Raw genomic sequence first — 20,583 nt, forward strand, 5'->3', positions numbered from 1 at the left:
ACAGGGCAAACAGCTTTACCGTTAGCGTTGTTGGGGGCAAGCGGGAAAGCAACCCGTTCGATTTCATCGCGCTGATGCTCCCGTGCCGTACAGCATCGCCAGTGCCCCCCGAGCACGGTGTACCCCGCGGCCCGCTCCTGCGCTCCCGGCCATTTCTCTGCACAACCCCCGAAATGGCAATCACCGCGCCGGGGGCACCGGAGGGGCGGGCGGAAGGACGGGGCTGGCGAGCCCCGCCGCAGTCCGACCTGAGTGAGAACTGCGCGGAGCCTCCCGGCAGGCGGCCCCGCCACGGCTCAGGGAGGGGGCGGGGACTGGCGGCGCTCGGCGGCTCGGAGCGCGTCCCCGTTTCCCCGCGAGGGGCAGGGCCTTAAGGCCGGGGGGGGGGAGTGTGCTGTGGGGGGCAGCAGCCAGGAAGCGTTCGCGGTGGCGGAACGGGGGCCGCGGGCTAAGCCTGGGAGGGTCGTGTCGTGGCCCTGAACCGGCAGCGGTCGGCGAAAAAGCAGAAGCAGCGATCTCTCGGGAGAGACAGAGGCCGCCGAGCCACAGTTTTTTTTCCAGCAGCCCTAATGTGTGCGCGGGGCGGGGGGAGGGAGGAGAGGGACCCGCGCAAGGGAGCGGTGGGGAAGAGAAGGAGGCGCGGGCGGCGGGGCCGTGCTGCTCCCGTCCCCAGCATCCGCGTCTGCCGGCCTTGCCAGGCTGCACGCCTCCCACGCCGCTACTCGTGGGGGCGGCTCCCGCATTTCTCCTTGGGCAGCACGGCAGCCGGCGCGTAAAAGCTCGGGAGGGCCGGCCCGCCCGCGGAGATGAGCGGAGCGCTCAAGCACGGGGCTGGCTGCGGCGGGCGGGGGCAGGGGCAGGCGCTGCCGGCTCCCGGGGGGCGGGGCAGGCGGGCGGGCTTCCCGTCCCCGAAGCGCGGGCTTTTCGAGCGCGCGCCTCGGCCAATGGCAGCCGGCCTCCCGCGGGCGTCCAATGGGCGGGGGCCCTCGGCTATAAATACCGCCGCCGCCGCCGCGCTCTCGCCACTGCTCGGTGCCGGAGGCTGAGAGAGGGCGGCGGTGAGTGACGGGCGATGGCGCGCACGAAGCAGACGGCGCGTAAGTCGACGGGCGGGAAGGCGCCCCGCAAGCAGCTGGCCACCAAGGCGGCCCGCAAGAGCGCGCCGGCCACGGGCGGCGTGAAGAAGCCGCACCGCTACCGGCCCGGCACGGTGGCGCTGCGCGAGATCCGGCGCTACCAGAAGTCGACGGAGCTGCTGATCCGCAAGCTGCCCTTCCAGCGGCTGGTGCGCGAGATCGCGCAGGACTTCAAGACCGACCTGCGCTTCCAGAGCTCGGCCGTGATGGCGCTGCAGGAGGCGAGCGAGGCCTACCTGGTGGGGCTCTTCGAGGACACCAACCTGTGCGCCATCCACGCCAAGCGCGTCACCATCATGCCCAAGGACATCCAGCTCGCCCGCCGCATCCGCGGGGAGCGCGCCTGAGGCTCCTGCCCAGCCCTTCCCCCTTCTTCTGCTCCGGCAGAGGAGGCTGCACTCAGACCCAAAGGCTCTTTTAAGAGCCACTTCATTCTCAAAAAAGGCTGTTATTACTTACGTTTAACGGGGACGTTATATTAAATGTAAAATCTCTCTAAATGCATGAAAAACTGGTTTCCTCAGTGGGATTGATTATAGTACACATTATGGATAATAGAAGCTTGCATACCAAAAGCTTTCTAATATCAGTTATAATCGGGCATAAACTAGCTCTAGGTTATTGTGGGATTTCTAGAACAAATAGATGTGATGTTACTAGATGTGATAGTAACTGCTCTATGAACATGGTAATTAGCAGAACCATTACACTGTGCCTGAGGCTCCTGCCCCCCACCCCCTCCCCGCCGTCATCAGCCCCTGTGTCAACAGCTTTTTATTGTGCCTGGAGTTGCTCTTAAAATAAAGAGCCTTTGGGTTTGGTGGTGGCGGGGCAGGAGCCTCAGGCACAGTGTAATGGTTCTGCTAATTACCATGTTCATAGAGTAGTTAGTATTAGTAGATGTGATAGTAACTATCACATCTGTTTTTTCCTACAAATCACACACAATAATCTATAGAATAAAGCTAGTTTATGTCTGATTTTGGAAAGATTTCGGTATGTAGGCCTCCATTGTCCAGAATGTGTACTATAATTAATCTCAGTGAAAAAATTAGCTTTTCATGAGTTTTCAGGAAATTTAGAACTTAATATAACGTCCCCATTAAACGTAAGTAATAACAGCCTTTTTTGAGAATGAAGTGGCTCTTAAAAGAGCCTTTGGGTCTGAGTGCAGCCTCCTCTGCCGGAGCAGAAGAAGGGGGAAGGGCTGGGCAGGAGCCTCAGGCGCGCTCCCCGCGGATGCGGCGGGCGAGCTGGATGTCCTTGGGCATGATGGTGACGCGCTTGGCGTGGATGGCGCACAGGTTGGTGTCCTCGAAGAGCCCCACCAGGTAGGCCTCGCTCGCCTCCTGCAGCGCCATCACGGCCGAGCTCTGGAAGCGCAGGTCGGTCTTGAAGTCCTGCGCGATCTCGCGCACCAGCCGCTGGAAGGGCAGCTTGCGGATCAGCAGCTCCGTCGACTTCTGGTAGCGCCGGATCTCGCGCAGCGCCACCGTGCCGGGCCGGTAGCGGTGCGGCTTCTTCACGCCGCCCGTGGCCGGCGCGCTCTTGCGGGCCGCCTTGGTGGCCAGCTGCTTGCGGGGCGCCTTCCCGCCCGTCGACTTACGCGCCGTCTGCTTCGTGCGCGCCATCGCCCGTCACTCACCGCCGCCCTCTCTCAGCCTCCGGCACCGAGCAGTGGCGAGAGCGCGGCGGCGGCGGCGGTATTTATAGCCGAGGGCCCCCGCCCATTGGACGCCCGCGGGAGGCCGGCTGCCATTGGCCGAGGCGCGCGCTCGAAAAGCCCGCGCTTCGGGGACGGGAAGCCCGCCCGCCTGCCCCGCCCCCCGGGAGCCGGCAGCGCCTGCCCCTGCCCCCGCCCGCCGCAGCCAGCCCCGTGCTTGAGCGCTCCGCTCATCTCCGCGGGCGGGCCGGCCCTCCCGAGCTTTTACGCGCCGGCTGCCGTGCTGCCCAAGGAGAAATGCCGGAGCCGCTCCCACGAGTAGCGGCGTGGGAGGCGTGCAGCCTAGCGAGGCCGGCAGACGCGGATGCTGGGACCGGGAGCAGCACGGCCTCCGTCTCTCCCGAGAGATCGCTGCTTCTGCTTTTTCGCCGACCGCTGCCGGTTCAGGGCCACGACACGACCCTCCCAGGCTTAGCCCGCGGCCCCCGTTCCGCCACCGCGAACGCTTCCTGGCTGCTGCCCCCCCACAGCACCCCCCCCCCCCCCGGCCTTAAGGCCCTGCCCCTCGCGGGGAAACGGGGACGCGCTCCGAGCCGCCGAGCGCCGCCAGTCCCCGCCCCCTCCCTGAGCCGTGGCGGGGCCGCCTGCCGGGAGGCTCCGCGCAGTTCTCACTCAGGTCGGACTGCGGCGGGGCTCGCCAGCCCCGTCCTTCCGCCCGCCCCTCCGGTGCCCCCGGCGCGGTGATTGCCATTTCGGGGGTTGTGCAGAGAAATGGCCGGGAGCGCAGGAGCGGGCCGCGGGGTACACCGTGCTCGGGGGGCACTGGCGATGCTGTACGGCACGGGAGCATCAGCGCGATGAAATCGAACGGGTTGCTTTCCCGCTTGCCCCCAACAACGCTAACGGTAAAGCTGTTTGCCCTGTGAGCCTTATGCCTGCTATAAACACAGGGGAATATTAAACCCTATGTGCTTGACAGGTCTTACTCCTCATAAGGACTTCATAGGGGAAGCAAACGCTCCCTCTCCATAACTCTTCTACTTCAGGCACCCGTGGGAACACCGAGAAACCCTGGTTATTGTTTGAAAGTCTCAAACGAGGAACAAGAGAGGAAGTGGACTTCTGTGTACATTCAGTGATGTGTAAAACATGCCCTGGTGGGTATGCAACTTCAGTCGTGTTGCAAATGGGCAACGCCTGAAAAGAAAAAAAAAAACTATTGGCAAGCCATCATCACTGCCTCAGCTCTCTTATTGAAAAGGTGGGTGGCTCTTAAAAGAGCCTTTGGGTTAAAAACAGGATCCGCGGCGCTCTACTTGGAGCTGGTGTACTTGGTGACCGCCTTGGTGCCCTCGGAGACGGCGTGCTTGGCCAGCTCGCCGGGCAGCAGGAGCCGCACGGCCGTCTGGATCTCCCGCGAGGTGATGGTCGAGCGCTTGTTGTAGTGCGCCAGGCGCGACGCCTCGCCGGCGATGCGCTCAAAGATGTCGTTGACGAAGGAGTTCATGATGCCCATGGCCTTGGACGAGATGCCCGTGTCGGGGTGCACCTGCTTCAGCACCTTGTACACGTAGATGGAGTAGCTCTCCTTGCGGGCTCTCTTTCTTTTCTTGTCGCCCTTCTTCTGCGTCTTGGTGACGGCTTTCTTGGAGCCCTTCTTGGGCGCGGGCGCAGACTTGGCCGGCTCAGGCATGGCGATCACGCTCTCCCCACAAACTACACCGCTCTCTTCCCCTCGCAGCAGCGCAGTGCCGCACCCGCCCGCCGCAGCCGCTCTTATAGCGGCGCGATGCAGAGCAGCGGCTCCACCGCTGCGCGCCGCCATTGGCTGGAAGTTTGGCTTTGTGTCGTCACCGAACGCCGGACTTGGACATTGGACGCCTTTGGATTCGCGCTGCCATTGGCTGCCGGCGTTCTGCCTCCCCCGCAGCCAATCAGCGCCGCCGCCGGCGGTCCGCCCGAGCTGAATATAAGGGGGCGGGGGCGGCCCCGGGCAGGTCGCTGCGTGCGGTGTTCCCCGGAGTGGCTGCGATGTCTGGGCGCGGGAAGCAGGGCGGGAAGGCGCGGGCCAAGGCCAAGTCGCGCTCGTCGCGGGCCGGGCTGCAGTTCCCCGTGGGCCGCGTGCACCGGCTGCTGCGCAAGGGCAACTACGCGGAGCGGGTGGGCGCCGGCGCCCCGGTGTACCTGGCGGCCGTGCTGGAGTACCTGACGGCCGAGATCCTGGAGCTGGCGGGCAACGCGGCCCGCGACAACAAGAAGACGCGCATCATCCCCCGCCACCTGCAGCTGGCCATCCGCAACGACGAGGAGCTCAACAAGCTGCTGGGCAAGGTCACCATCGCGCAGGGCGGGGTGCTGCCCAACATCCAGGCCGTGCTGCTGCCCAAGAAGACCGACAGCCACAAGGCCAAGGCCAAGTGAACACGGAGAACAGCGCCCGGGAAGCCCTTCCTATCGAAACCCAAAGGCTCTTTTCAGAGCCACCCACAGAATTCGTAAAAGAGCTCGATTGCTTTTTTTTTCTTTTTTTAAGTGTTATTTACTACTAAAAGAAATACCAATTTCTAATTGAACGTGGAGTTATTTTTCTCTTACACGTGAACATTATTTCCTTTACTAGTCTCATTTTTTTCTTGGGTAGGTGCATATGTCGATGAGCAAGGGAAAGCAGTAAGTAATGGCTGCTACCCTATTTTGTAGAAAAAGGTAAGAATTCAGTTCTCTGGAAATAAAAGCAAAAAGCTTTCCCCATAATTGCAGTGAAAATTGGAGGAGTATCAAGAAATGTCCATATTTATCTCAATGGAAAAGTCATATGCATCAGTGTGAGTTGCCTCAGTGTGAGTTATTCAGCAGATTTTACTGCATTTTATTATGTTAACGTTGAAGAGAGTATTTCAGCTCCTTTAGAGAATGTGTGGGTGGCTCTTAAAAGAGCCGTTGGGTTTAAGTGCGGATCAAGACTTTTCTTCCATGGGGGCTTACTTCTTTTTGGGTGCCGCCTTCTTCGCCTTGGCTGCCTTGGGCTTGGCTGCCTTGGGCTTGGCAGCTTTGGGCTTCACCGCCTTCGCCTTGGCCGGGCTCTTCGCTGCCGCTGCCTTTTTGGGCTTGGCAGCCTTGGTCGCCTTCTTGGGGCTCTTGGCAGCCTTCTTGGTGGCAGCAGCCGCCGGCTTCTTGGCTTTCTTGGGGCTCTTCTTCACCGCCGGCTTCTTGGGCTTCTTGGCGGCGCTGGCGGGCTTCTTGGCCGCCGGCTTCTTGGGCTTGGCCGCGGCCGCCCGCTTCTTGGGCGCCTTCTCCTTCACCTCGCCGGGCTTCTTGCTGAGGCGGAAGGAGCCGGAGGCGCCGGTGCCCTTGGTCTGCACCAGGGTGCCCTTGCTGACAAGGCTCTTGAGCCCCAGCTTGATGCGGCTGTTGTTCTTCTCCACGTCGTAGCCGCCGGCGGCCAGCGCCTTCTTGAGCGCGGCGAGGGAGAGCCCCTTGCGCTCCTTGGAGGCGGCCACGGCCTTGGTGATCAGCTCGGTGACGCTGGGGCCCGCGGGCTTGCGCGCCTTGGAGCCGCCCGCCGCCTTCTTCGGCTTCTTGCCGGCGGCCTTGGCGGCGGGGGCCGGGGCGGCGGCGGGAGCCGCCTCGGCGGCGGGAGCGGGCGCGGTCTCGGACATGTCAGCGCGGCGCGGAGCGGGGCGCAGCGGCTGGCGGCGGGCGGCGGGGCCCTTATTTATGGGAGCGCAGCGGGCGCTGATTGGTGCGCTGCAGAGCCCGCCCCGCCCCGCCGCCCGGCGCTGCCTCTCGGCTTGTGTTTCTTCCTCCTCGAAAAAGTGTGTTTTTCGTAAAAATTCGTCACCGCGGCACCCCGTTTCTTAACGGCGGTGCTGGGGACAGAAGGTAGTTTGGTCTTTTCGCGTTTCTTTCGCCTCAGGGTTAAAATGGTTTTCGTGCGAGGCTGGAATCCTTGAGTTTGGGGATTGCACGCAGAGCCGGACAGTAAGATTTTTATTTTTACTTTTGAATTACAACTCTGCTTCTGACAGCACTGCCATACTGGCAGCGGATTCGTGTTCCTGAGACGGTTTTTCATCAGGGTAGTCTAAAATGGAGGTAATCCCGAGTCATTTTCATCGCTTAAATTAGCTTTGAAAAGAAGCAAGTAACACAAAGTAGCCTCTGAGCTCTGAAACTGGGTTATGAGTTATTTCCCGTAATACGGCTTCATCTCTTAAAAATAATGAAACCTTCGGGCATAGTGCCCTATATAGCTTTACACAGGGCTTATAAAAAGTAAAAGAAAGATGTCTTTCACCAGAAATGTTTACATTAAAACCAGGTCTTTTCAATTAGCTGATATGTTCAACATCTTATAAGAAGATAGAGAAGTTTTTCCTGTTTCCTTTATTTTTCTGCATTCTTGCATTAACCTTTTGCTTAATTATATTTCTGTTTCTTTCTCCAAAAGAGTTCTTTTCATTAAGCAAGATAGGCACATTTGTTCATATTTTTGGATTTTAAGACCAAGTGTCTATTTTTGTGCTTATCTTTGTACTGTACTTCAGGGCATTTCGTCAGCCCAATAGAGCACTTGAGCAAAAAATAATCAAAGTGTGATGTGCATGTTTTCCCTATGAAAAACAAATAATAAAATGTAGCCAGGTTAGACTGCAGGAAGTTCTTTAATATTATGATTTAAATCCAGTGGCTTAATCAATCATCTCCTTAGTACTACTGAGGTAAATTAGAGCAGGGGATTAAAGGAAACCGTAAAGAGGAAATTCTACAATACAACAATAGTTCACTATTTCTCATTAAAATGTCCTTTTTTTTTTTAAATTTCAGGTCAAGAATGCTGTTAAATAACCTGTGAGAACTTTATTTTGCATATAAGTGCATCTTTCTAAATTGAATTTCAATATGGCACAGTATTTGCTAAGTTTTGTAAATACGACCAATAGATTTCTCAATTCATATGCATATACTTGCTGTCTCCTCTTCTTCTTAGCATTTCTTTACTCTAGAAGATCATGTGTGGATCTCGAAAGTCATAATTAGTATTATGAGTTTTAATAATGTCCAGGTTATAATGAGAGATATGTTTCTGTTGGCATGTCCTCTATATCATTCTCATTTTAATATACAAGTTATAATTATAATCCTGTATTTCATTTGTCCACGAATACATGGAACACAGCATTAAATATGTAAAGCATAGCTACAAATCTTCCATCTTACAGCACATATTTTTTTCTCTGTATGTAAACATTAAAGCATGGATCAAGATGGCCAGTGCCATAGTCCATGAGACTTGTAGAAATAGGATCCAAATAGGACCCGTCCAGATAGCATCTGTCCAGAGGGTACTGGATGAACCCTCATGAAAACAGAAAATAACCCCCACTTTGCCTTCCAGTTATTAACTGCTGCTGCAGAAGAGATCATAAACAGAACTAAGGTGAGAAGACAGGATGCAGCAGCAGGCTTTTGTCTTGCTATGAGGCCTCACATGAGACGGAATAACATACAACCACAGCACAGGTTTTCCTTTTCTCAGCAGTTTTCTCAGCACAAAAAAAGCCAGCAGGCTTTTTTTTTTTTTTTTTTTTTTTTTTTTTGTAGGTCATAGAGGAAACCGCTTAAACAAAGAAATGAGGGCATAGCAGCTTTTGGAAAATTCTTCTTTTGGCTTGTCCAGGTTGCGTTCCTATTATCATAAATTTCCCTTCCCCTGTTACAAGGTCAGAGAGTGGCAAAACATGCACACGCACATACATGAAAAGGAGCTCATGTTTTGAACTGGCAGATGAGAAAAAACAGGGTGGCGGGGGTGGTAGGGGGTGCGGTTTCTTTTTCCAAGCCAGGAGTCTGTGATGTGGGATAAACTGAATATGTATAAAATTAATTTCTGAGGATGGGCTGGATAGAGGAGTTACTTGTTCAGAAACATGCAGTACAATGTGGGAAAGAATAGGAGACCTTAGTAAATCATTTGATATTATGAAAATGCAGTCATTTGACTTTCTTCAATTCTTCTTTCAATAATATAATATCACACAGACATTCTTGTAGATTGGGGCAATAGTGGGGACAGTTTAAAGATTGTCAGTGGTGCTAGTACCCAGTGTGAGAAACTGCCAAGAGATGTGGTAGCATTCGAGTGGCTTTTTTCTACAAAAGACAAACAACAGAATGGCATCACATGCAAAAGTATAGCAACAACAGAAGGAGATCAAGTGAATTTGGAGCTAATATCTATACTGATGCTGAATTTCATTAACACTTTTTATATGTGATTCATTTAGATTAATTCTGACTTTTGGGTAGTCCAGATACACCCAGAAAATAAATGAAGTCACAAAGTCACTCAAGGCAATGGAAATCTGTCAGGCTTAGGGTGGTTTGTGGTACACTTTTCAGCTATGGATGTGGGATTTTATTTAAAAACTGATTTATCTTGCTGTTATAAATCATAATACATTTTTACATGAAAAAAAACAAACAAAAAGCTTTTGTATCTCAATAGGAAAGAGTTACTATTGCATACTGCTTAGTGTCCGGGACTGATTCTTCCCCATAATAAAAGGATTTTATTATTCATAGAGTTTTAAAATTCTCAGATAGATCAGTATTATCTTTATATAAGAAAATGATAGCCAGAGGCAGAAAGTTTGCCATTACCTAGTTAAAGAGGTCTATACAACCTTTTCCATTTTTGTTAAAATGAACTCCCTGCAAAATTATTCAGATTTCAAACATTCAGTTTTAGTTTGATGCAAAGCAAAAGAGAAATAGCTCCTTGATCATTCCAGACCACGTATTGAATCATTGAACAGCTTGGTTTGGAAGGGACCTTAAAAATCACCTAGTTCCAACCCCCCTGCAATGGGCGGGGATGCCACCCACTAGATCAGGTTGCCCAGGGCCTCATCCAGCCTGGTCTTCGGCACTTCCAAGGGTGCAGCACCCACAACTTCTCTGGGCAACCTGTTCCAGTGCTTTACCGCCTTCTGAGTGAAGTATTTCCTCCTAACATCTAATCTAAATCTCCCCTCTTTTGGTTTAAAACAATTCCCCCTTGTCCTGTCATTACCTGCCTGAGCAAAAAGTCGCCCTCCATCTTTTTTATAAGCTTCCTTTAAGTACTGAAAGGCTGCAGTGAGGTCACCCTGGAGCCTTCTCATCTTCAGGCTGAACATCCCCAGCACTCTCAGTCTTGTCCAGGTAGTATAACCATGTAACCACAAGATGGTTTGCCCACTTTGTCTAACTAGAAACAAGATTACTAATTTTAAAAAAAAAGAAAGTTTTCAAGCAGGGCTATCAGTCAACCCGCAAAAGATAGAGTTGCTGTTGGCCAATTTCTATCTCACAGCTTCCTTTGAAATTAAAGGGGTGTCAGCATAGCTATCTAACATCAGCCAATTGCTTCTTATAGTTACATATCATTTGATGAATTACTTTCGAAAGAGCCTGAGAAATACACTAGCAAGACACAAAAGATGGAATAGTTGAAGATTTTGCGGCAATTGTTGATTTAACTTTTTTTTTTTTTTTTCCAAAATGGGCATACAACCTATTTTCTCATAATTAATATAAAAGTTGAATTTTATAAAACTTGTTATTAACTATTAAGTAAGATATATATATATTTTCCAATTGTAAATTCTATTCTACACTCTGAAGTTATCCCTCTTGACTTCATTGGTACCTCCATATAAGCTTGCATTCCAGGTAATTGGTTCTGCACTATCAACATCATTACACTCTCCCTGCCCCCCAAAAAATGACATTTTAAGGAAAGATTAAAAGCAAGTGTGGAAATTGACAGAAGTTGCATGTGGGGAAGATGACTATTAAAAAATCAGCACAAAAGTAGCATGGAACTTGAGCTACTGACAAGCTAAAACTATGAAAATAAAATAAAATAAAATTAGAAATATAGGAAGAAACAATGGAGACTAGAGAAGTAGAGAATAGGCTAACAAGGCAAGTCTGCAAGAATAGGAAGTGAAAGCATTTTATGTTTTCCAAGAAAAAGTAGAATAAATGTGTAGTTTTTACTAGATTCCAAGCTCCAAATTAAGGCATAATTTCAAGAGTCAGTTCAGCTCAATCAGTCAATATAAAGTTTCATTTCAATGTGATATAAATACAAAATGAAATATGAAAATGAAATGAAAAAATACAATATGAAAATACTACTGTTCTGGATTACTTTATATGTGTATATCAATGATTTCTAAAAAATTTTAAATTTACTGATAAGAAATGCAGATTCAAGTAGAAAGTAGCCATTCATCTTTTTTCCATTTACCTTATTCCTTTAATAAGCTGGGCATGTCACAGGAGACACAGCATATGACGTGTCTGGAAAAAGTATGCAGCAGTTTGGAGACCAGAAGGATGTGCAGAATGGAAACTCTGTGTATCACTGATACTGAATTTGAATGTTTCTAGTTGTTCAGGCAAACATTCAGGATCTTTTTGGCAAATGTGAACATGTCAAAAATCACTTCCCAATGCCACCTTAACTTGACTGTTTCTTTGCTGCAGCACACGTTGTGCATGTCATCCAGCATCTCCCAGTGCTGCATGTTTGGACCACTGCTGTCTGTCCTGTCCCTGCTGGAACAGCGGCTCCCTTCCACTGCAGCTTTACTCTGGAGAAGGAGGAGGCATTGTCCTAGGCTGTCCACAAACAGCCTCAGTAAAAGTGCTGGTTCACCTGGCCAAGTCTTTACTTGCACTTCAAGACTGTGAGAACGAGATGTTAATTTTGACTTCTAACTGGCACCTGCAGGAGTGTGGGTATATGTTTTGTCAGGGTGAAATAATAATTGGCAGATGTGTGACAGTACACCTCGTTGCAGAACTCCAAAGTCCTGCATGGTCTCCTACATCAGTAGGCAGTGCAGGCAGATGTGGTGTGGTTGAGCTGCTTCTTAATTGCCTGGTGCCTTGGCTCAGGAGAAAATCTTTGATCAGTTCTGGAAAGAAGTACTAAACAGGTGGGAATAGTGCCGCCAGCTGCGGTACTTCAGGAGGAGGAAGACATCTATGCTACCCTTCCTCCTTGTAGCCTGCGGTATATGAGCAACAGAGGACTGCAAGATGAGCACTGAGAACACAGATGAGATGCTGAAAAGTTGGTATTCATAGCTCCTTCCCAGACTTTTTGAGGTTGGGAAACCTATGTATTTCAGGAGTTGGTAGTCCTTTCCTTCTTGGTGATACCCAGCGAATTATAGTATTGTGTTGTTATGTGTTGGGTTTTTTTTTGTTTGTTTGTTTTGTGTGTGTGTTTGTTTGTTTTCCTCCTATAAGCTTTTTCACTTGTTTCCTCCAGTCCCTATCCCCTGTTTCCTCCTTCCCCCTCATAAATAAATAAATAAATAAATAAATAAATAAATAAATGTTATGGGCCTTACAGAGCATTCTGGAAACTTCCCTAGCAAGATTTCTCTACATGCAGCCCAGTATTCACAGGATGAGTCTTGGTACCAGCAAAAATCACTGGGATATTCCTGTTTTTGTGATGCCTTCCTAACATGGCTTGTGGGTCCTTACCCTGGCTACGTCACCAGTCAGTAGGACCACTGCATAGGACTGTGTGGGTGACCAGAAATATCCGCTTCCCTGTAGGATGCTGGCAACTGTCTCCTGGGCATATGGGCACCTGAGACAGGTGGTCAGTGCTGCTCAGCTTTGGTTCACAGGTTCCCTGGGGTTCTGGTCTCTCCTTAAACTATTCAACCATTTACATCACTGTGTCACCTCTGCCACTGTCTATCTCCTTTGTCCATTCTTTTCTTGCTGTAGATCCACCCCCGTGTGCTTGACTGCACACAGACAACTGAGGCAGGGTGGGGAGGGTGGTATCTATTCTTTGTTCAGTTGGACAAAGGAATGATAAAAATATCTTCTCTGGTGCTTAATGCCTGCTACAAGCTTCACCTGTCTGTCTAGACCAACCACAGTGATGTTCAGCACATTTCTTTGCTGAGTTGCTGTAGTTCAAAACCTCAATCCAGGGATACAAAGTGGGCGCATTTGATGAGGCAGGGAGGAGGTAGATTTTGCATGTTTTATAATGTCAGGCTTTGCTTGCATGCTGTAGAGAAGAAATGGTTCATCCCTGGGAGAAGGAGTGCTGGAGTGTAGCAGATTCCTGGAAATGAGAAAAAATGAACAGGAGGCACCTTCAGATGGGTGAGGTGGATGAGGGAGAAGAGGCGAAAGAAAGAGGAAGCAAAGACAGAGGAGGCCGATGGGCAGTACTGTTGACACCTATGATACTTTGCAGTCAATATTCATTCAAACAGCAATCCTGAACTGGGTCGTTCCGAGTAAGCAATAGGTCATCTTTACACAAATCAGGGGGAATCTACCCTGATATTAACCCAGCAGCAGGTATCTTGAGAATCCAAGATATCCTGCCACAAGTTGCCTTCAAGTCTGGCAAATGGAAAGGGGGGAAAAGGACCTAGAAAAACGAAGCATGGTTTCCTTGTGGGAACAGAGTCCTGTCGAGTGCAGAGGCATAAGCAGAACTGGAGTGAAATCTTCCTCTACGCAGTGAACACAGTGTACAAGGCATTTTTGTTCTGTATTGCTGGATAAGGGTTCCCATGGAACCGGAACCCAAAACTCTTCTTCCAAATGTCATTCTGTGCTCAGGGAATCCACTCTTCTGTAAAACTGGAAAGCACACAAAAGGCCAGGGGAAGCACAGGCTGGTTGTGTGTCTCTGCATGCTGTTCCTGTGGGAAAGACAGTGCTTCAAGAGAACAAAAGGGTGCTAAAACCGCGTCTTTAAAATGTGCATATTTCTTTTTTGTCTTAAGTAAATTCCCATTTTCTTTGACATCAGGTTGGTAGACCCATGCCGGAGGAATGATTTCAGCTTCCTCTTTCTCAGCTTTCCATCTAATTTAGCACAATGCGTCTAGCAAGTCATCTAACAGACCTTGGTGACTAATATGTTTTTGTTTTCTTATGCTTGTGATTGCCTGGTGAACTCCCAAAAGAAAACTGGTTTATGCTGCCTGGTGAACCTTCTGTTGCTGATTCCAGATGTTTTTTACCATCTCTTTCCATGGCATTTACCTTTCTCTCCCAGACAATATGTAATACACACCTGTGTCTATTAGGGAGAGTATTTGGCAGGCAATAAGTGGCAGAGAGAAGACAATTGCTTGTCTGCAAAATTAAATAATAGGGTTTAAATTTAAAATCTCTTCCTCTTATAAATAATAATAATAATAATAAATGAGAGTTTCTAAGGGTACGGGTCATATGCAAATCAAAGTGTTAAGCTATTTGGTAAAATATTTGCTCACATCAGTGATGGTAGTCATAGTTCTGAGGAAAGGAGGCACTTTCACACTTTATCTTCGTCTCATGCCAAGATGTTCCTACCGTTGTTAACTATTCAACTATGCTGGGCCCATATGAGTTTGTTCTTGTGTGGCTAACGATAGCACAGAAAATCAATGAATGATAACTATCATGTGTAGCTCATAATTAGGCAGAGGGTGGATTTCCTGCATAATTTGTGCAAATGAGAATGTGTTACTGATGAATGGGAGGTAGGAAGACTCCTGGAATACTTGCCCCTAGTGTGGACTGAGTGAAGGATATTGGCTGATGAAGGGCACGGTGCTGGGTTGTCCCGAGTGCCACCTATGCATATTGCCCTGTGCCACACAGGGTGAGGGGCCACTTCCTGCTGGGAGCTCTGCTGGAGAACTCCCTTCCCGCACGGAGATCCCTCCTGCCGGGCTGTCCGTGTGTGGAGCTTGGAGCTGCAGGTGTAGCTGCCATGTGAGGCAATGGAGTGAGTGTGCAGGCCTAAAACTCAAGGGAACTGAGGAGGAAACAGCTGGGGAAAATGGGGAGGAGAGGGAGCAGCGGGGGCTGGTGCTGTGCAAGCAGGTCAGTGCCCTGCTGTGACTCAGTCCTGAGTCTGATTGCTGTGGGCTGTCCTCTCTGATTCTTCATTTGTGGTTATTTGCTGTGAGGGACGGGCTCAGTGATCCAATAAGAAAGGGGTGAACGATGCTGTACGTGAGGTGGACACCACAGCACTGTGTCTTGACGCAGCAGAAGGAAGACCTGATGTCCTTGCCCAAGCGCTCCGGGGTCCCAGCACAGAAGGCTTATTACAGTGAACTTTGAGACTGCCTGGCGTTGCTGCATCCCAATTTTCATCGGGAAAACAACCGTACAGCCCCTTAACGGTAACATCCGTGGGTAACAAATACCCTAACATCTCTGGCCATGGGCTAGGGTCCTCCCGCCCATGGTTTTTCTCATCAATGAGTGACGCAGCCCTCGGCAGCGGCGTCCACTGCCATTCCAGCCAACGAGGAGCGATGCTGCACGGGCTTAAATTGCCTCTTTAGACAATTAACCTCCTCCGTTAGGATTTAACCTACCGGCTCCGCGAGTCGTGGGCCGGGGGCTCTTCCCGGGTGGCGGCTGTGCCAGCCCAGGCACTGCCCATCACCTTGCGGAAGGTCCAGACAGCCATGTGGCTTGAGCTGGCCGAACACGCTGTCTCTGAGGGCACTAAAGTGGTCACCCATTACACCAGCTCAGGTACATTGCTCCCATATCAATCCTTTGTGACTCTCATGGCTCTTTTCAGAGCCACCCACTTTTTCATTTGAAAGGCTTCTTCAATGCTCTCTGTCCTGTAAATCTAGCTTGCATAATGGCTTTCAAGACCACCTTAAATATATATACTTTTTTCATTCTGCTGTTGCAGTTTTCCCACTGAAGATAAGATCTGTTACTTGACCTTATAAAACATACGGTGCCTAGAAAACTCGGGAGAGCCCGTCAGGGGGCAGTAGAGGCTGGGAAATCACAAAAAGTAACAATGCTAGACCTCATCCATCTGAATACTATTCCCCGCTAAAATAATCCATGGTCTTGCATTAGCAACCTTAGAATAGAGAAATATTATGAAATACCTAATAATCTCCTCTAATGTATGTAAGTGTAATGTAAGTATAAATGTTTTCTTATTGGATTTGTTAAAGATTTCACAGGGTTTAAGTATATTTGCTTATGTACGTTACTGCTAAAGTAAAGCTGATACAGGAGCAAGAACAAAGGACTGAGCATCGACACGACTTTCCCTTTCTGCTCTTGCACACACCAGGGATGCTCATTGAGCAGTGTCACACATATGCAAGAACTGCCACAGGTAATTAACAGTGTAGCCCAGAGTAGTGCAGTAAAGGGTGGTGGTAAAGAAATTACTAAAATCAAGTTATGACTATGGCATAGAAAGCAATATATTTGTTTGCAACCAAACCGTCAGGACCAGCAGACAAAATTATAGTTATAACACACGGACTATTCAGTCATCCATATTGAAGATGTATTTAAGTTCAGAGAACATACCCTTGCTAATATTTAACGGAAATTAAAGCCCTTTTAATGAAAACATGGGTGGCTCTTAAAAGAGCCTTTGGGTTAAAAACAGGATCCGCGGCGCTCTACTTGGAGCTGGTGTACTTGGTGACCGCCTTGGTGCCCTCGGAGACGGCGTGCTTGGCCAGCTCGCCGGGCAGCAGGAGCCGCACGGCCGTCTGGATCTCCCGCGAGGTGATGGTCGAGCGCTTGTTGTAGTGCGCCAGGCGCGACGCCTCGCCGGCGATGCGCTCGAAGATGTCGTTGACGAAGGAGTTCATGATGCCCATGGCCTTGGACGAGATGCCCGTGTCGGGGTGCACCTGCTTCAGCACCTTGTACACGTAGATCGAGTAGCTCTCCTTGCGGGCTCTCTTTCTTTTCTTATCGCCCTTCTTCTGCGTCTTGGTGACGGCTTTCTTGGAGCCCTTCTTGGGCGCGGGCGCAGACTTGGCCGGCTCAGGCATGGCGATCACGCTCTCCCCACAAACTACACCGCTCTCTTTCCCTCGCAGCAGCGCAGTGCCGCACCCGCCCGCCGCAGCCGCTCTTATAGCGGCGCGATGCAGAGCAGCGGCTCCACCGCTGCGCGCCGCCATTGGCTGGAAGTTTGGCTTTGTGTCGTCACCGAACGCCGGACTTGGACATTGGACGCCTTTGGATTCGCGCTGCCATTGGCTGCCGGCGTTCTGCCTCCCCCTCAGCCAATCAGCGCCGCCGCCGGCGGTCCGCCCGAGCTGAATATAAGGGGGCGGGGGCGGCCTCGGGCAGGTCGCTGCGTGCGGTGTTCCCCGGAGTGGCTGCGATGTCTGGGCGCGGGAAGCAGGGCGGGAAGGCGCGGGCCAAGGCCAAGTCGCGCTCGTCGCGGGCCGGGCTGCAGTTCCCCGTGGGCCGCGTGCACCGGCTGCTGCGCAAGGGCAACTACGCGGAGCGGGTGGGCGCCGGCGCCCCGGTGTACCTGGCGGCCGTGCTGGAGTACCTGACGGCCGAGATCCTGGAGCTGGCGGGCAACGCGGCCCGCGACAACAAGAAGACGCGCATCATCCCCCGCCACCTGCAGCTGGCCATCCGCAACGACGAGGAGCTCAACAAGCTGCTGGGCAAGGTCACCATCGCGCAGGGCGGGGTGCTGCCCAACATCCAGGCCGTGCTGCTGCCCAAGAAGACCGACAGCCACAAGGCCAAGGCCAAGTGAACACATCTACGACAGATCTGGAAACAACCCCAAAAGGCTCTTTTCAGAGCCACCCACAAAATTCATAAAGAGTTGAGTCATACTTTGTAGTTTTGTTTTTTCTAATGAATGCTGATGCAAATGTGTAAGTTGTTTCATGTTTGTGTTTGTCCTAACACTGCCTGTCTGGGTGGTGATAGTTACTTTTGTGACTTTTTTTTTTTTGTTAGGGTTGGATTGGGGTGGGGTGGGAGAACAGATCTTTCAGGGTGTTAAGCTTTTGCAACATATCTTAGCAAATGTACTTTGGTGTTGCTGTAAAGTCTCCATATGGCTGTAACTACAGGGTAATACATAATAAAATCAATGCATTATGCTGTATTATTTTTGCCCTGATTTGCCTGTCAAACACAGGGCTGAGGCGTTCAGCCTGGGTGCTGCATGAGCTCTACTAGGGTTGTGGTGTTTCCACCGGTCTGGAACCAGGGTCCCACAGCCCTTGATGGCTGCGTGTGCGCGGGGTATGGAGCCTCTCGCAGGCAACTCATTTTCAAACAGGGGGAGGGAAGGAAAGCAAACAAAAAACGCTAACAAAATAAAAACATACCAAAAAAATAACATGCAGTCCTAGTTCTTTCCCAGGAGAAAGGATTATCATTCCCTGCCTCAGGCCCCTTAGTGCTTTCCTTTTATATCGGCTCGTTAAAGCTGTTACGTATCTTGGCGGAGTTGCCCGAGGCTTTCAGGCGGAGGAAGGCTGCCGTCGCCCCGCTGCCCCCGCGCTGCGCTGTTGCTGCCGCTTTCGGTTTCGTTTTTCCATCGCTCCCGGCCGGATGCGCCGCGTCTGGCCCGGAACGCGCGGGGAGCTCCCAGCTCCCGGCCGGCTTCGGGGGCGGCTCGGAGAAGGGCTGTCGGGCTCCCAGCGGGATGCGATGCGCCCTTATGGCAGCTTCAGCGTTTTCTTTTGTGTCGCTCTGTTTGCCTCCGGCGTCTTTCTCCTGGCTTCAGCGAGGATCCTCGGATTTCCCTTCCTCTACCCCCCGGTACTTCCCAAGAAAGATGTGGGCTAACACATCTGTACACCTGGTGCTAATTGACTTTAGTTTTCCTTAAATTGACTTGGGAATGTTTTCCCAGTCCGGGGGAGGAAAGTCTCCACTCCCCATCTGTTTGTTCCACGGTGTGAAACTCTCTTTGTATCGGCCACTGAGGATTGCAGCAGAAATGCAGGAGGGGCCCTTTGAACCCCCCTGGGTACACCTGGATCATCCCGATGTTGTGTGAGAGGACCTTAATTCTAGCTCCTATACTGTAGAGACTTTCAGAAGAACAACCTTTGGGATTTTTTTACCTTATAAATGAGTATTCTGGGATCAAAAGTTCAAATGCAAAGGTATGGAGGATACGATATTCATAATTATTCTTGTAAATGTCCCTCCTAGTTCCCTGTTGCATAATTAATTTTTGCGTTATATATCTGTAGTTTCCAATCATATATTCGGAAAACAGAGCCTTAAAAACAGTAAATAAGCCTATAGGGCTGCGTGAGGTCTGAACCATGAAGGGTCTCAGGCCTCAAATGCATTTTGTACAGCCAGACACTTCCGTGGAGATGCTTCATAAAAGTGAACTTCCAGAACTGGGTAAGTGGATGGATTTTTGTTTTTATTTTTGAAAACGTTTCTTATAAGGTGAGCGTGAACACTCAGCGTCTCGCCTAAAGGGCCCAGAGAAATTATCGGTCGCTTCCGTACTGTCACCTTGGTTCCTGAAAAGGCATAAAGAAGGAGGAAGGATCGAATGCCTGCCACGAGGAGTCACAGAGGACTCAGCACCCCGGGCGAGCCGGGGCTGCGGGCGGCCTGGGCCCGCCCCGGGGCTGTGAGGACCGGTCCGGCCCCGGGGCGGAGGGGGCCGGTGGCCGCCAGGGAAGAGCCGGAGGAGCCAGCAGGGCACGGCTCGGGCCGATGCAAGGCGACAAGCGGGGAGGGACTCGGGGCCCAAGCCTCCGAAAAGCCCGTGGTTGCAAGAGACGCCTGGGAAGTGCAAGAAAAGGGTCGGAGGTTTCCGCGAAGGGCAGATAAAATCTGTAAATAACCCCCCGTTGTTCTGGAGCTTCCCGATGTCCACTGTTCCTTAAGCTCTGAACCATTTCCTCCCCTGACATCCGTTCTGTCATGCAAATGTTCCCAAGTGGAAAATTATGCAAAATTAAAGAGCTGCTGAAGACTCCTCTGCCTTCGTGGTGTTGTCGGAAGGGTTAATCGCTCTGATTGTTTTTATCAGCATTTTAGACCACATCAATGTCTGATTTTTGTCCGTATCAATAAACGTGCAAATGACGGTTTCTATTATAAACCTGCAGTACGACACAAGCTGTTTTTCCATGGGGTTTTGTGACATTTAAGTAGCAGTGTTAAGACTAAAACTGCTCTAGCTTAGGTAACTGGCCTGCTCTTTCCTCCAAGACCTAAATGTGCATTACAACCACGTGACCAGCTCTATTCTTCCATGGGCTTTGTATCAGTGATTTCAAACAGCAGACTTTACGAGTTTCTCTGTGCAGGGAGTGAAACAGATTTGAATAAACTGGCCTTCTTGAGCCAGCCCGGCTCAGCCCAGGCAACCGTATTTGCCTGCGGTGCTGTTAGCCTGGTCTTGTGCAGAGCACACTGGGAGCTGACCTATCCAAGGAACTATTCTGATATGTAGAAAGACTGGGGATATCTAATTCCTTTGGTAATGATCAAAAAAAAAAAACAAAACACTAATTGCAGAACAGAGAACAAATGGGTTGGCATCGCAGTGGTTGCTACTTGCTGCAAAAGGAAAAGTGAATGCACACAAGAGAGGTATACATTTCTTCATACGTCTGATGCTGCACAAAGGTAGTGCATGTGTTTGTGTTTGTCAAAAATAAGTGGAATTAAATTTTTAGTTAAATTTCAACGTCATTTTTTACAAGGAATATTTTTAAAACCTCTCTGATGGAAGCAGGAGGAGGGGTCATGAAGTACAAGTTACTTGCAGCTACAAAATTATAGTAATAGTAATAAATAGTAATAGTAATAGTAATAAAAACAATAATGCAGCAGATGACTTCCAGAGGTTGTTTTGAACCTATGTAGGCCTCTCTTTCTGTGAACCCTGTCCCCAAGGACAGAGCTGCCCTGCTCTTTATGTTTCTTCTCTCCCTGTATGTA

The 20,583-nt window shown here is 50.5% G+C and overlaps 7 protein-coding genes across 7 annotated transcripts; 3 read left to right on the forward strand and 4 right to left on the reverse strand.

The window, feature by feature from the left end:
* Positions 1–1,019: 1,019 nt before the first annotated feature.
* Positions 1,020–1,565, forward strand: LOC308196230 (histone H3.2). Its single transcript, XM_080594970.1, has one exon. It carries the CDS (start codon positions 1,073–1,075, stop codon positions 1,481–1,483), a length of 411 nt encoding a protein of 136 aa, XP_080451096.1. The 5' UTR covers positions 1,020–1,072; the 3' UTR covers positions 1,484–1,565.
* Positions 1,566–2,274: 709 nt separating this feature from the next.
* LOC308196236 (histone H3.2) lies at positions 2,275–2,818 on the reverse strand. Its single transcript, XM_080594984.1, has one exon. It carries the CDS (start codon positions 2,765–2,767, stop codon positions 2,357–2,359), a length of 411 nt encoding a protein of 136 aa, XP_080451110.1. The 5' UTR covers positions 2,768–2,818; the 3' UTR covers positions 2,275–2,356.
* A 1,216-nt stretch (positions 2,819–4,034) lies between these two features.
* On the reverse strand, positions 4,035–4,639 carry LOC308196229 (histone H2B 7-like). The gene has a single exon (XM_080594969.1). The coding sequence runs from the start codon at positions 4,622–4,624 to the stop codon at positions 4,112–4,114; it is 513 nt and encodes a 170-aa protein (XP_080451095.1). The 5' UTR covers positions 4,625–4,639; the 3' UTR covers positions 4,035–4,111.
* Positions 4,640–4,789: 150 nt separating this feature from the next.
* LOC308196258 (histone H2A-IV) lies at positions 4,790–5,395 on the forward strand. The gene has a single exon (XM_080595042.1). The coding sequence runs from the start codon at positions 4,831–4,833 to the stop codon at positions 5,218–5,220; it is 390 nt and encodes a 129-aa protein (XP_080451168.1). The 5' UTR covers positions 4,790–4,830; the 3' UTR covers positions 5,221–5,395.
* Positions 4,805–6,498, reverse strand: LOC308196212 (histone H1.01-like). Its single transcript, XM_080594916.1, has one exon. The coding sequence runs from the start codon at positions 6,456–6,458 to the stop codon at positions 5,781–5,783; it is 678 nt and encodes a 225-aa protein (XP_080451042.1). The 5' UTR covers positions 6,459–6,498; the 3' UTR covers positions 4,805–5,780.
* Positions 6,499–16,245: 9,747 nt separating this feature from the next.
* LOC308196222 (histone H2B 7-like) lies at positions 16,246–16,820 on the reverse strand. Its single transcript, XM_080594942.1, has one exon. It carries the CDS (start codon positions 16,803–16,805, stop codon positions 16,293–16,295), a length of 513 nt encoding a protein of 170 aa, XP_080451068.1. The 5' UTR covers positions 16,806–16,820; the 3' UTR covers positions 16,246–16,292.
* A 152-nt stretch (positions 16,821–16,972) lies between these two features.
* Positions 16,973–17,761, forward strand: LOC308196239 (histone H2A-IV). The gene has a single exon (XM_080595003.1). It carries the CDS (start codon positions 17,012–17,014, stop codon positions 17,399–17,401), a length of 390 nt encoding a protein of 129 aa, XP_080451129.1. The 5' UTR covers positions 16,973–17,011; the 3' UTR covers positions 17,402–17,761.
* The last annotated feature ends 2,822 nt before the right edge of the window (positions 17,762–20,583 follow it).

This window comes from Anser brachyrhynchus, assembly GCF_964034855.1.
Source record: "Anser brachyrhynchus genome assembly, chromosome: 1".
In the NCBI taxonomy this organism is placed as follows: domain Eukaryota; kingdom Metazoa; phylum Chordata; class Aves; order Anseriformes; family Anatidae; genus Anser; species Anser brachyrhynchus.

Bases quoted from the DNA above. Each gene is read 5' to 3' on its own strand.
- LOC308196229 (XM_080594969.1), bottom strand. From the start codon at position 4,624: ATGGCGGCGCGCAGCGGTGGAGCCGCTGCTCTGCATCGCGCCGCTATA.
- LOC308196236 (XM_080594984.1), bottom strand. From the start codon at position 2,767: ATGGCGCGCACGAAGCAGACGGCGCGTAAGTCGACGGGCGGGAAGGCG.
- LOC308196239 (XM_080595003.1), top strand. From the start codon at position 17,012: ATGTCTGGGCGCGGGAAGCAGGGCGGGAAGGCGCGGGCCAAGGCCAAG.
- LOC308196230 (XM_080594970.1), top strand. From the start codon at position 1,073: ATGGCGCGCACGAAGCAGACGGCGCGTAAGTCGACGGGCGGGAAGGCG.
- LOC308196222 (XM_080594942.1), bottom strand. From the start codon at position 16,805: ATGGCGGCGCGCAGCGGTGGAGCCGCTGCTCTGCATCGCGCCGCTATA.
- LOC308196212 (XM_080594916.1), bottom strand. From the start codon at position 6,458: ATGTCCGAGACCGCGCCCGCTCCCGCCGCCGAGGCGGCTCCCGCCGCC.
- LOC308196258 (XM_080595042.1), top strand. From the start codon at position 4,831: ATGTCTGGGCGCGGGAAGCAGGGCGGGAAGGCGCGGGCCAAGGCCAAG.